Genomic DNA, 15657 nt, shown 5'->3' with positions numbered 1-15657 from the left:
TGTATTAAATGTCATTCTACCCGATTAAAGTTAAGAAAACAAACAAAAAAAACCCAAAACTCAAAAGCAACCTCAACATCTGATTGTAAACAATTAGTATTTTATCTCAGTTATGCTGTTTTTCTTTTTTTTCTTTCTTTAAAGGCGCTATGGCTTGTGGTCCCGGTTACGAATGTTTCTTATTGCACTAGTTGGCATCTATATAGCCATTCCATTCCTTGTAAAGATATGTCCTGCAATACAAACTCAGCTGGTCTTTTTAAATTTAGGTAAGTTCTATTTTGTGATTAATTGTTGGAATTAGTTATAGTAGCCTCAGTACTAAGCCTCAACTAAGATGTACACAATAAAGACCCATTGAAAACGAATAAAATTATGTGATACATTCTACAGTCTTCAAAGAGCTAAAATGTAAGGTTATTCCTGTGATTTGTAGTGAAATGGCTCCCATGGTTGGATCTAGGGGGGTGCTGGGGTTGGCTGTGCCCCCCAGATTTCAGTTTTGACCCCCAGACTGCTGAGCTCCTCCCATCCCCACACTCAGAGCCAGGACAAAGAAAAGGGAGCCTGGAGCAGTTAAGTCCAGAAAGTGACGAGAGAGCAAGGAGTAGTGGTTCTGTGCTCTGCCCCCTCCTCCTGTCAGAACAGTGCTGCTCCATATAGCTGATGACACAGGATCGCTCCGTCCATCGGATTGTACACCGTTTCAATACCCGCCCCTATCTCCTCCAAGGACCCCTTATCTCCCACAGCAGTAAATGTAGATAGGGGCTGGTAATGAAACTGTGTACAGCCCGATGGTCAGAGCGATCCTGTGCCATCAGCTATATGGAGCAGCTCTGTTCTGACAGGAGGGGGCAGAGCACAGCACCGCTCCTCCAGACTGTAAATTGGGAGGATGGGGGGAGGGGGGGTCTTACAGGCAAATTGTACATAATGAGGGGTGAGGTGTGGGGGGAAAACAGTCATTTGTGCTTGAGATGAGAAGGGGCTATCTGTGCTGGAATGGGTAATGGCGATTGGGGGGGGGATTTCTGCTAGAAGGATTTGGGGGGAATTTTTGTGCCTATTTGTGCAAAGAGGAGGCAGGGGATTTGGGCTAAGAACAGGCAGAGGATTTGGAAAGGGACAAGATCTGTGCTGGGAAGGGTACTTTGGAAGGGGTTGTGCTAGGAGTTGGAATTTAGAGGACTTTGTCAAAGGGAAGGGATTGGTGCTAGAAGAGGGATGGGGGGTTTCTGCTAGGAGAGGGGATAAGTAGGGAGGTTTGTGCTAGGAGGGGGGATTAACAGGGGGATTTGTGCTAGATGGGGAGGTTGTGCTAGTAGAGGGGATTAGTGGGGTATTTGTGCTAGGAGGGGGAATTAGTGAAGGATTTGTGCCAGAAGGGGGGAATGGGGGGTTCATGCTAGGAGGGAGGATTGGTGGGGGGATTTGTACTAGGAGGAGGGGGAGTAGTGGGGGATTATTTCAAGAAGGGGGATGGGGGGGGGATTTGTGCTAGGAGGTGGTGAGGGAATTTGGGTTAAGAGGGGGGACTGGGGGGATCTGGAGAGTTGTGCTTGGATGGGAAATTTGAGAGGAAGATGGATGTGTTCATGGAGGGATGATTTTGTGGGTGAAGGAGGGGTGAATTGGAGGCGGGATTGTGGGGCAAATATTTGTGCTGGTATGGGGGTTATACTGGGAGAAGGGGGGATTATTGCATTGTTGTTTGGGGAGAATTGTGGCCTGCAGACAAAAGTTATGCTTGAGGGGAGCATGCTGATTCATTCTGTTCTTTCTTTTTTTTTGGGGGGGGGGGGGATTTATGCTGAGACTGGATGCTCACACATGGGGGGTGCTTAGTTTGTCATCTTCACCCTGGGAGCTAGAATATCTTGTCCTGGCACCACACACAGGGCAGTCAATAGATCTCCTCCTCCCCACTCAACACATTGCTGAAATCATATTCCCTTACAGACACAGACTTGATCTGCAGTGTATAGCTGGCTGCTATGTTGCAGTTCTAACCCTGTCCTCTCCTCTTCTGACCCCTGTCCTCTGCCCTGCTGACCCTCTGTACCCTGCCTTGCTGACCTCTGTCCTCCATCCTGCTGACCCCCGTACACTGCCCTTCTGACCACTGTCCTCTGTCCTGTAGACTCCCTTTTCTCTGCCTTGTTGACATCCTTTTTTTCTGCCGTCTTCTGCCCTGATAACCCCTGTTCTCCACCCTGCTGACTCCTGTTATCTGATCTGTTGACCCCTGTCTTTTCCCTACTGACTCCTATCTTCTGCCCTACTAAACCCCTGTATACTGCCCTACTGACTTTACAATCTTCCCTGCTGACCTCCCATCCTCTGCCTGCTGACCCCTATCTTGTGCCCTACTTAACCTCTGTATACTGCCCCATTGACTCTTGTACACTCCTCTACTGATCTCCCATCCTCTGCCCTGCTGACCCCTATTTTGTGCCCTACTGACTGCCTGTACACTGCCTTACTGAGTCTTTTACACTCCCCCTGCTGACCTCTCATCCTCTGTCCTGCTGACCCCCTGTACACTGCCCTGCTAACCCTTGTACACTGCCTTGATAACCCACTGTAAACGGCCCTACAAACTAATGGCCTCTGTACTCTGCCCTACAAACTGCTGTCCCTATCTCTCTGCCCTGTTGGCCCACTGTACACTGCCCTTCTGACTTCTATACACTACCCTGTTGACCTCGCATCCTCTGCCCCCCTGTTGTTTTTTACTGCACCCCCACATCAGGCAGGCTAGATCCGGCCATGATGGCTCCCCTACAGCAGTCCAAAATCCAAGCAGAAGGCTATAGAGAAGAACTGTTGCACTCTGTGTAAAAGCAGTGGCCAAACATGAAGATTGCCTCCGCTAAGTTGCGGTGGAGCTCTCACATCAGTAGGGAGCATGGGTTTTGGTGATTGTAGAGCTATACTTCTGATTCAGAGCAGGAAGTGACGGATTGGTGGTTTGGAGGTAGGTAGTTCAGGCTGCTGCAGAAAGACCACTGCTGTCAAAGAGAACGAATCAGATTTTTTTTGCTGCTTGGCCTTGGATTTTGGGCTTCTGGTAATAACAATAAGAACCTTACATTTTAAGTTTTTACAGACTGGAGTATATAATGCTGCTTTCCTTCTTAATCTTCGTTGGGCTTTAAATGGTATGGTGTATACTAGTTAGTAAAACTGGCATACGGTGTATATTAATACAGTAAAGCTGTCGTAAGAAACCACAATAAAACCAAATGCATCTATAGTTTGTCCTGCACGTGCAGCTGCTTGAATATCTATATATGCAGGATAAATAACTGGCTTTATCTTTACTGATCCCTTGTAATCTGGTGGGAAAGAGTCATATAAGCAGCTGAGCTATAACCTTACCAACATAAATTAGACCTATTTTATGATAAATGCCTCTGGTTTTAGGCTGGAATACCTGTCCTCTTGCCCCACCTCCATTATCCTCCTCTCTGCTTTGTAAAAAGTACACTGTTAGCTTTCCACTTAAATCCTTGCAATAGCAAATTAAAAGCTGGAAGCTTAATGCTTACATTCTGGGTCATGTAAGAGTGCTGATTCATACAATTCTTCCCTACGTGCAGCATTCTGCAGCAGTGACAATGCAGTAGGGAATAAAGGTGGGGCGTAGCATGAATTGGACTGAGCTTGGCAGAATGTGTACTGCAATTATATGGTCTGTAAATTTTGAAATTTAATTTATCTTAGGTAGTCTTCTGTGTTAAATACATGCTTGCTGCGAATCTGTGTATTGAAAGTCTGGGTCACAAAAATAAGGACATATATACATAAGGCTGATTACATTTTCTGTGTCCTGCTTTGCTTTCCCGGAGGGAAGAAAGCTTTAGAAGAGATTATCCCTTAGGTTCCCTACTGCTTAACAAGCTTCCATGGTGGCCAGGCAGCCTTTACAAAGAGATACAGATATTTAAGTGACAGACACAATGTCAATGAGAAAGATTTTTATTTATTACAGTACTTAAAAAGAACCATCAATTTAAGCAGTGCTTTACATATATATTGTACATTCACATCAGTCCCTGTCCTCAAGGACTTTACAATCTAAAGTCCCTAACTCACATTCATACACATACTAAGGCCAGTTTAGACAGGGGCCAGTTAACCTACCAGCATGTCTTTGGAGTGTGGGAGGAAATCTATTTGGATGCAACTTTGCCGCGGACACTATAGTACCTGACATAGTCTGGTTCCTATAGTAAAATAAGAGACAGATTACTAAATTAGCCAATATGCTATGTAATGTAATCTGTATCATCTTTATATGATTTTGCTGTGTCTGTATGTGGAAACCACCCAGGACAGACTGATGGCCAGTGATATACACAAAAATATCTATATATACTGTTCTAGTGATGCCACAATAGTGCATGTCCCTAGAGGTTTCTAGAATTCCTATTGGTTACACATACACTGCTCAAAAAAATTAAAGGAACACTTTCAAAAACACTAATCTCAATGGGGAAAAATATCATGCTGGATATCTATACTGATATGGACTGGGTAATGTGTTAAGAACAAAAGGATGCCCCATTGTTTGATGGAAATGAAAATGATCAACCAACAGAGGACTGAATTCAAAGACACCCCGAAAATCAAAGTGAAAAAGTGATGCAGCAGGCTAGTCCATTTAACTGGAATTTCATTGCAGCAACTCAAAATGGTACTCAGTAGTTTGTATGGCCCCCACGTGCTTGTATGCATGCCTGACAACGTCGGGCTTTGCTCCTAATGAGACGACGGATTGTGTCCTGGGGTATTTCCTCCCAGATCTGGACCAGGGCATCACTGAGCTCCCGGCCAGTCTGAGGTGCAACCTGGTGGTGTCAGATGGACTGATATATGATATCTCAGAGGTGTTTTATTGGATTTAGGTTAGGCGAGTGTGGGGGCCATTCAATGGTATCAATTCCTTCATCCTCTAGGAACTGCCCGTATACTCTCATCACATGAGGCCATCACTGACCCACCACCAAAATGGTCATGCTGAAGAATGTTACAGACAGCATAATGTTCTCCGCGGCTTCTCCAGACCCTTTCACATCTGTCACATGTGCTCAGGGTGAACCTGCTCTCATCTGTGAAAAACACAGGGCGCCAGTGGCAGACCTGGCAATTCTGGTGTTCAGTGGCAAATGCCAATTGAGCTCTATGGTGCCGGGCAGTGAGCACAGGACCCACTAGAAGACATCTGGCCCTCAGGCCACCCTCATGAAGTCTGTTTCTGATTGGTCAGAGACATTCACACCAGTGGCCTGCTGGAGGTCATTTTGTAGGGCTCTGGCAGTGCTCATCCTGTTCCTCCTTGCACAAAGGAGCAGATACCAGTCCTGCTGATGGGTTAAGGACCTTCTACGGCCCTTTCCAGCTCTCCTAGAGTAACTGCTTGTCTCCTGGAATCTCCTCCATGCTCTTGAGACTGTGCTGGGAGACACAACAAATGTCTGGCAATGGCATGTATTGATGTACCATCCTGGAGGTGTTGGACTGCCTGTGCAACCTCTGTAGGGTCCAGGTATTGCCTCATGCTACCAGTAGTGACACTGTCCCTAGCCAAATGCAAAACTAGTGAAAAACAGTCGGAAGAGATGAGTAGGGAAAAAATTGTTAGTGGCCTCCACCTGTAACACCATTCATGTTTTGGGGATCATCTCATTGTTGCTCATCTAGTGCATCTGTTAATTTCATTAACACCAAAGCAGCTGAAACTGATTAACAACCCCCTCTGCTACTTAACTGACCAGATAAACATCCCAGGAGTTTATTTGACTCGATGCTATACTCTGATTAAAAAGTGTTTGTTTAATTTTTTTGAGCAGTGTATTTCTGCACCTTTTACATTATGTAGAATTATTGATTGTAGCAATTTAATTCGACTACCAATCTTCCCTGCATACCAATTGAGGTGTCCCCGTGGCTTAAGGTCAGCTGTCACTTTGGTCACATCCAATATCAGGAAAAGAGTGGGTTAATTGTAGTAGTATTTTTGGTCCCGCGGTATTTTGCTTTTTCCGTTTTGTTAGGTTGCATATTCCGTAACCACTTGTCCTTCAGAAGATTTACCCCCCCCCCCCCCCTTCCTGACCAGGCCATTTTGTGCGATATGGTGCTGCAGTACTTTACTTTAACTGTCAATTTCACGGTCATGCAACGCGGAACCTAGATTAAATTTATGTCCTTTTTTTTCCTCCATAAATAGAGCTTTCTTTCGGTGGTATTTGATCACCTCTGCAGTTTTTTTATTTTTTTGCTCTAAAAACTAAAAAAATACTGTCAGCTTTGAAAAAAAACAACCAAAATTTTTTTGACTTTTTGCTATAAAACATCCAGTAACAAGTAAATCAAATTTCATCATACATTTAGGCCAAATGTATTCTGCTACATGTCTTTGCTAAAAGAAAATGCCAATACGTGTAAACTAATTAGTTTGCTTTTTTTTTTATATATTAGTAATGGCGGCAATCAGCAACTTATATCGGGACTGCGGCAGGCATTCTGGCACTGGGGGGGAACTGACTAACTGCCACTGACATTCCCAGTGACACTAATACCGTGATCAGTGCTAATAAAAAGCACTGACACTATACTGATGACACTGGGCAGGAAGGGGTTAACATATGGGGTGATCAAAGGATGACAGAAGTGATTCACTCTGATAGCAGAGGAATGAGGCAGCAAACAGAAGTGACAATTAGTGCACATTATAGAAGGATATCCTTTTTTCATATTTAATTTCTGAGGTTTACAAACACCTTAAGTTGGCCATACGTTAGTAAAATTTCATTTGAAAAATTTTTAATTTTTGGCTTTGACTCCTGCATCGTGTGTTGCACTAGCTACATCTAATGGACTGTTCACTGGCCAGAAGCATTTTTCTCACCACTGTTAATCTTTGGAGATATCAGTTATGTTCTAGCACACAGAAAAACTAAACGGTGTGATGATCACAGTAAAACAGACCTAAAACCACTTCTAGGAATGACCGGGAAGTTTATCATATTTTGTTTATTGACCTCTAAAACCGATTTAATCAAATAACAATTTACGCCAGTAAACATACTTATTTTTATTTCCACCTTCCATTAAAGTAGGTTTATGGTCAAAATATAAAAATCCTATATTCATTTCCACATTGTATTTCAATTATTTCTAGTCCGTTCCTTTTAATACAAACAATCTTGATGTTTGAAAATGTAGTTTGTGAAGATCCCCACGTTTACTTCCTTGAATTCAGTGACAACATTCATTATGCCTTGTGAAGAGGCATAGCTGTGTCAAAGAATTCAGGTACCTGTCTTCTGAACTACAGAGGTGCTGAGGGAAGGAGTTTCAGGAGGCAGAGTCTGAACAGAAATCACAACTTGCAGGCAGCAAGGTACCATGGAATATGCAGTCCTAGGAAACTGAAAGTAAACAGCAAAAAAGAATGTGCAAAGCATGCAGGGAATCCATAAAGTTGTGGAATGGGATGATTAACACACAGGCAGAACTTACAACATGAAAGGACATTTTTCAAGTAAGCTTATAGTGGATTGTCAAAAAATAACTACTGTTGGTATTGCTATTACAATGCTGATGTTATAAAACAAAAGTGTATGCTGTCACCAGAGGTCTCATTTAATGTTTTGTTTATCTGCTTTTGTATGCAGGCCCTACTAAACAGCTGATGTTATGGTTAAAGTAGAACACCAACCCAAATGTATTTCTAGTTTTAGACTGAATGTGAAAGGGCTGGAAACACATGAGTCTTGGTGTTCCTACTTGAAAGATTTTTCCTCACTTCCTGTGCTATGGAAAAAACAAAACATTAGAAGAAATCTCCCAGAAGTAGTGGAATCCACGCTTTGTAAAAATTCATTTTATTTATGTTTCTTATAAATAACTGCTTTATATTGTCTTTTGAATAAGTTCTTGAGATTCAACATTAAAATACTTTTCTGAAAATAATAAAATAAATGCGTTTTCCGTTGTAAAGGCATGCTGTGGATAATACTGCTTTTATCTAATAAAGAGGATGTCTTTACCTCCCAAATGGCTAAGTGACCTAATTTAAGTAGACCTTCTTTAAAGGAGAAGCATGGCCAACGCTCTTTCGGCCCTACTTCTCCTATGGATCACAGTAGTGAGCTTCATTTGGCACTCCTGTGACCAAGATTCGGGCTAATGTCTGCTGTTCGTTAACATTTACAGAGTTGGTCTGGGCTCTGCAAGGATCCCGACAATGTCGGGATCAGACCAAATGCCTGATTAGCAGCTGGCTCAGCTTCTCATCACATCGCTAAGAGACGGAGACATCCACTCCCACTCCCTGCACAGTGAGTAGGGGCAGAGCAGAGAGCGGTGACTGACCGTTCCTTACCTTTGTTCCTTTTATATATAATATCAGAAGGCATATTTGTGATTGCAACTTTTAAGTGGCATTAAACCCACAGTGTTTATTTATCATCCTTCAGTTGAAAAATTGAGGGAGCCAGGCCAGTTTCAGTACGTGATGTCTGTTAGCTGTGTGTTGCACAGAAATTAGTTTGAGGAATTGTGCGGTAGAATGCTTTTGCTGTGCAGTTACAGTCATGTCGTCCTTGTCTTCCAGTGAGGTTTCCATATTTTATTGACCTGAAAAGGCCTCAAGATCAAGGATTAAACCACACCTACAATTTTTACTTGGAGCCAGAAGAAGATGAATCTATCGGTGTCTGGTAAGCTGTGTCTTTAATAACTCTTTGATGTGTATGATATTCACTGTAGAACAAGGCTTCCATATAGGGAAAGCCAGAGAAGTAATGACAGCCCATACAGTGGTACTGTAGAACTTACATGGTGATCAACACTCTTTAATTAGAGCATTGTTTAGTACATCTAGCTGCAAATGCTGGCAAATTTCATATGTGTTGTGTTCCAAAACATAAATCATAGCTGCACTTGACATTCCTATTATTTGCGGACTGCATATTTCAGAAACATTTTCTGACCTGGCTAGAAGAGGCTTCTTAATGTCCAGAAACAGTTTTCCATTGAGAATGAGGGTTCCTTTTAAAAAGCAACTTTTTTGTTTTTATTGCTGTCTGTGTCTCCTCACCCCCTCTATTTGTTATATTTACTGTTATCAGTAAAAAATGTCAGTTGTCACTGGATGAGCAATAGAGGGGAAATCTCCCAATTGGCAAACTAGTTCTGGTGACAACCAAAGATTCCCTCACTAGGGAGTACACAGATGGTAAAAAGAAACTTGAAAAGGGTTATACCCTTCCCTTTCTCCTTTCAATAATACAAAAAAAGTTTCTTCTTTATGCAGGCCATAGACGGGTTGTTTACAAGCCGAATTTTCGTCCGACCGAAAAATCGGCCGATATTCACACCGTTAGTGGGGCAATGCCGTCGGCCGTTTTTCCCAAACAATTCTTCTGGCAGTTGTAGCTGCAATCTTTCTTGGTCTACCTGACCTTGGCTTGGTATCAAGAGATCTCCAAACTTTACACTTCTTAATAGGTGATTTAACAGTACTGACTGGCATATTCAAGGCTTTGGACAAGTCCTTTTCTATCTTTATAAAGCTCCATTACCTTGTTATGCAGGACTTTTGACAGTTTTCTGATCCTCATGGCTCAGTATCTAGCCTAGTCAGTGCTTCCACGTAAGAGCTAACAAACTCATTTACTATTTATACACTGACACTAATTGAAATTTAAAAAGCCACAGATGTGGGACATTAACCTCCTAATTGGCATTTTAACCTATGTGTGTCACCTTTTGTGTCTGTACCAAGGCCAAACATTCCAGGGTATGTACACTTTTGATCTGGGCCATTTGGGTGATTTCTGTTGATAATAAATAGCTTCATATGATCATCATCCTTCAATAAAACAGCATTTTTTGGCATGTTGAGTCATATTTTCAATATCAATGCCAAAATTTCACAATTTCTGCCAGGGTATGTAAACTTTTGAGCACAACTGTAATAAAGTAGAACTTTAGTCAGAAACTTAGGTCCTGCGAGGTCATCTCAGGTTGGCCTCTTTTTCAGGTATAGCTATGTAAAACATTAAAAAATAGCCTATGCTGTTTAAAATCCAGTAATACACTGTTTTACCCTGCTCTGCACATATTCAGTTGCTCTCTATTTTTTGATACTGTGCCAAAAAGGTAGAGGTTGATCTGGTGACAGCCTAAAGATATACTGTTGCTCAGGGACTTTGGGCTTCAGGAAAATGGCAGTCTCCAGCAAGAACAAATGGAACAATGCTAGAGGCTTTTTACAGCACACATAATAGCATAATTATTAATGTGGAATGTATGTTCCTTGTTTAAAGAACATTATTTTTTATCAAGTCATTATGGGTAAAGTTCTGCTATAAAAAAATAGTGCAAAGATTTTTTTTTTTAGCAATGTACTGCAGTAAATCCTTAAAGCACTGAGTAAATTGTTGGTGCTATATAAATCCTGTATAATAATATGTCCTCAAAAATGTTTTTCTAATTAGGCAGGCAAATTAGTCATAAAGTTAGTCAAGCTAATGGAAGCTGATACATTTGACCTGAGCATTCAGGCTAAAAATATTTTGTAATATACATAAATATATTGTTATATATTGCAGCCTACTAATGCTGGTGAGGTGGCTGCATTCATTTTCTTTTTTCAAGCTTTTACTTTATTTTCATCCAAGGGCAGCAATGTCACTGGTCCATGGTATCGATGGAGGGATCCTTGGTTTTCACTTGAGCTTGCTCTCCTGATATGGAATATAAACGTGTCAACATTGCTTCATCTCCATTAACTAGAGGGTAGGGCAATTCATAGATTACAGAGATTAGCTAGAAAGGAAGATATGTGTCTGTGCATCTCAATGGAAGTGACAAGGACACTGCATTTCTGGCAGGATAAACAGGTATTTTCTGTACTTGCTAGAAATGTTCTTGGCCTGAAAAAAAAAAAGAAAATGAATGTCGCTATCACATTGAAGGACTGTAAACTGCAATATATAGCATTTATGTTCTTGGGTTTAGTTTTCCTTTAATGGGCACAAAAAGGTTAAGTCCCTCAAGGTAATTCTATAGAATGCATAGACCTTAAGCCGGCCATAGATGGATCGCATTTCACTGAGATTTTGTAGAGATTGTGACCTTCATTCTGCTTGTTAGTATAACCCCTGGAAATATCATGGTTACTGTAAAGCATGTTGGTTTTGTCCTCAAGTATTTGTAGTGTGCATATTTAGCAGTTATTCTAGAAGATTTTCCTTTTTGTCTTATAGCTTTTTATAAGTGTTTTTGCATGTCTCAACTACAAAACAATTTGAATGCGTGGACTTTTGGAAAATGCAAGTTTCGCTAAATGGTTACTTGTTTTATATGGGCTTCCTTTGAATAGACTGCCTAATGCACTAAAACTCCCCAAAAAAGGGGGCATGGACTATTTCTCGCAAGGTGCATTGGGATGCCATTCAGAATAAATGGCACCGCATTGCATGTGACATGTTGTGTGAATGTGCCCTCAACTAAACACCTGAACTGATTTATTCTTGTTAGAATCAACTATATATAAAGTGGTTGTTAACCTCAGACTTGAGATATGAACAAAGCATATTCCTTTATAGTAGGTACTGTGAATGTCATTTCTGTTTGCTGCTTTGTTCCTCTTCTGTCAGCATGAGTCACTTCTGACAAGTTTTTTTGACACCAAGAAAAAAAAGGTGACAGGGAAGGGACCTTCAGCAGATTGACAGCCTCAGCTCTACTCCTATGAGCTGTGTGGATGGGGCTATGTCTCTTCCTTCCATTCTTCTCTCAGGCCTCTCCTCACTGTGCTCTACAGTGTGTAATTCAGGTCTCCGCCCCCTTTTTTCTGAACCTTCAGACAAGCTTTATAAGCTCAGCACAAGGGGGAAGACTGCAGATAGACCGGTACAAAATATGTACAAGGATTTGTTTCATCCCTGTATCTCCTGAGGCCAGTCACTTTGCTTGGTATTTGTAAAACAAGCTCTGGTTAAAGGTTGATTAAACCAAACAACATTAATCTTCACTCACTGCAATCATTATTTATTGTAATCATTATGAGCAATTTGTCCAAATATATGAACGGTTTCCTTCTCATGGGATGAGTGAACATATGGCATCTATTTCTGGAATGACTCTTCAGAGCTCTTGTTATTACAGGCACACTGTTCCTGCTGTGCTGTGGAAAGATGCTCAGGGAAAGGACCTGGCGTGGTATGAGGAAGTGATGTCCACAAACTATCCTGTCATTCTTTACTTACATGGGAATGCAGGCACACGGTGAGCACTTCTTGTTTGCACAATTTGAACTATTATACAATTATATCATTTCAGATGATCATTAAAAAGGTATTTTATGTTCAAAGGGGGACAGTAATCAGTTCTAACATATGGCAAGACAGGAACCGTGGGACAGATGACATAAATGTTCTCCAGTATCACACCATGGTTCCTAACCCATGATTGCTATATGGCAATAGAAAACCTGTACCAGACCTGTTCTCAGTTGGTTTTAGTTTAAGAAACAATTCCAAGTACAACAGTAGATTTATTACATATTTATTGCCAAATTTTAACAGTTCGCAACCCTACATTTGGAGTTACAAATGTTTCCAAGGCCTATACTAAATGATTGGTAGCCTGATTTGTAGTTATGTCTTACATTCTAATATTAACTTCACTTAAAAGAGGACTATGGCCAAAGCTTGCCCACACTTCTGTTCAGGGTCACAGGAGTGCACTTATTCTTGCAATCCTGTTGTTACGGATCCGCCAGGTGGTACCTCTGGCAGCCCACTAGGCGGAATCACCCGGAGCGTGGAGTCTAAGTCTCGGTCTGCGTTTTCACCAGGGCCCCTGATGGTGGGGATGGACTTGGAGCAGAACCAGGACCAGGTCATGACCTCCGAGCCATACCACTACTGGCAGAGGGAGCCTCAGGGGATGAGAGTAAGCCAGAATAGAGCCAGATGTGAGGAGGCCGGCAGGACCAGGCAGGATAAACCGGCGGTTGTCACCGTGGGGAATGGCGAGGTACAGAGACGGCAGGCAAAGAGTGGTCAGGTCACACGCAGGGTCAGTACTGAAGTCAGTCCGCAGAATGGTCAAACAAGCCAGGGGTCGGGATAGGAGAAGGCAGCGTAGTCAGGGGCAATCCTGGTCAAACTCAGGAGAAGGCAGCGTAGTCAGATAATCCGGGTCAGAGCTGGAGCAGGCAGAGAGGTCAAACAATCTGGGTCTTTAATCACAGGGCACAGGAAAACTTCAGATAGCTGGTCAGACCTTGCGGCGATTTGTGACAGTGCAGGGCATCTTTAAATATCGCGCCCTGCACTGTCATTGGCCGCCCAGGACGCGCCCCCGGGCTGTCATTGGCCGCCCGAGGCGCGCCCGCGGCTCCTACTGCGCATGCGCGGCCTCCTGTCAACCGCGGCCCGCCGGGACCTGGTGCTTGTGTCCCGGCGTGAGCCGTCGCTAGTGCGCATGCGCCGGGGACGGAGCCGCGGCGGTCCCTGACACCTGTGAACCAGATCCAGCCATCAGCGGGCTAAAGTCCGCTGTCGGCTGACATCACAGAGCCAGTCCAGGCTCTGCAGGGATCCCAACAATAAAGCTGGGATCCACCCAGATGCCTGACCGGCTGCTGGCTTAGCCTCTCAGAGCTTTACTTAGAGCCTGAGTCAGCCAATCCTATCCCTCCACAGCCTAGCACTCCAGTGACCACTGGAGGGGCAGAGCAGAGAGCTGGTGACTGACATGGTCACCGCTTTCTGCATATTGAAGAATGAGAACTGAGCGATCAGCACTCATGTCATCACTCAGTTCTTGGCCTTAGAACGAGCGGGGGACAGCTGCAGCATCAGGTCGATATTGCAGTCATCTAGGGGAGTATGTATGTTTATTTTCTCCAATCCCACAGTTATCCTTTATTTTTTTTTTGAAAGTAACAGACACCTGCGCCTGCTACTGAAGTCTCAGAGGGTTTTCTGAAACGGGTACTGTATTTGCTGACCCCTCCGAGGGCTGAAAATTGACGTAGGGGGTGCACAGCAGGACCCTTCCGGGAGATAGAAAACAGTTGACGTTTGTGGACAGTATTGTAGTAAGGATTGTTCTGTTGCAATCAGTACAGGTAGGAAAGTCTTGTGAAGAATCCCGTTTGGCATTAGTGCTGGTGGTACCAGGTCATCGCACAGATTGTGATGGTAGTACATGACTGACCAGCAGTGGAGAAACTCTACTTTAACTTAATCTGAAAAACGTGGCCGAGACCTTGGACAGAGAGCACTTGAATTGGTTTGTTATGGAAATATGAACATTTTATACCAAAATAAATGAAAACATTTATATTTATTGAAATTCCCTTTTGTAGCTATTTATATGCAAGTACAGAATTGCAAATTAAAGCCTAACTCCAGCCAAAACATTTGTTCCCAATGAAAGGGACAGAGTAAGTCGAGGAAGATCCCCCATTGGAGACAAAGTAATATAAAGGTGAAAAAGAGCTGCTGAATGTTCCTACATTTAAACCAGAAGATTTTAGGCTGGATTTGGGCTTTATGGAAATCTCCAGATTTTTAAGGGAGCACTAGTATTCAGCAATGACACCTCAGCATGGCACTGGTAGGATTTGGTGCAGAAGCTTCAAAAGTCCAGTAAAGCAAATAGACATTGAGTCTTGATTAATGTTGCGTTCAGGGATTGGAGGGTGAAGATCAAAGTTTCAGGTTGGGGTTTAGGGAATTAGGGTAAGTGATTTTTTTAAGTGTTAGGACACAGATTAAGAGTCAAGAGTTAGGGTGCATATTTGAGGTTAAAGTTTAGTGTTTGGGTGCATGCATATCGGATGGTTAATTTTTAAATTGGGCTGTAGGAATCTTTAAATATCATCAGGTCATTTAAAATATTTCATAATTTCCTTGCCATGCAAAAGAGCTGCTCTGCATTACCCAACATCCTACCAAAGTATCTGCCCACCTCTTCACTGCTTCACACTTGTAGAGCAGTTTGTGTAGGATCAGATGAGGAAGAGATCTTAATTTATTAGATGCACAGACCTTTTTATTCCATTATCAGACCTATTCCACTATTCCGTTCTGTTGAAGAGGAGCATCCATCCAAGAGAAATTAAATTTAAGAGTTTTACTCGTGTACATGGGTATGTAATTTTATTCTATAGATGGTGCTAAGTAGAGTTCTTAAAATATAACTAAAGGCAAAACTTTTTTTCTTAGTTTTGGATAGAATTGAGATTTATTGGAATCCCTGTCAGGTATTTATTGCTCTTTCTGCCCCTGCTAGGGAAATTTGCTCTCTCTATGTGTCCCGTTTAACATTGTCATTGAAAATGAAAAGTAAAAGAAAATCCCAAATTTTGGGTTGTCCCCAGAACATTAAATCTCCCAGGGGGGACACAAGTTCTGATGACCTGGGGGGCCCCAAGGGATTCCCCTAAATTGCAGGGATTTTCTCTCACTTGTTGTTTTAGCTATGGGACAGGAAGTAAAGGTAAGACTCCCCAATGGGACACAGATGGCAAAAAAACTGACAAGGGTTATAATCCTCCCTTACTCTATCCAAAATGGGGAAAAAAGGCCTATAGTTCTACTTTAAATGCTTGGGCCT

The 15657-nt window shown here is 42.6% G+C and overlaps 1 protein-coding gene across 1 annotated transcript in view; it reads left to right on the top strand.

Moving 5' to 3' along the window:
• Window positions 1-15657, top strand: part of ABHD12 (abhydrolase domain containing 12, lysophospholipase) — a 129536-nt gene that overhangs the window by 47467 nt on the left and 66412 nt on the right. Inside the window, exons 2-4 of the mRNA XM_089669813.1 lie at window positions 145-269; window positions 8630-8735; window positions 12193-12312. Of these exons, the coding sequence (XP_089525939.1) occupies window positions 145-269; window positions 8630-8735; window positions 12193-12312 (351 nt within the window). The remainder of the gene's footprint in view (window positions 1-144; window positions 270-8629; window positions 8736-12192; window positions 12313-15657) is intronic.

This window comes from Staurois parvus, unplaced genomic scaffold, assembly GCF_062004578.1.
Source record: "Staurois parvus isolate SC_StPar_1 unplaced genomic scaffold, SC_StPar_1.0 ptg000081l, whole genome shotgun sequence".
Classification (NCBI taxonomy): Eukaryota; Metazoa; Chordata; class Amphibia; order Anura; family Ranidae; genus Staurois; species Staurois parvus.
This window is presented reverse-complemented; position numbering and strand designations above follow the sequence as displayed.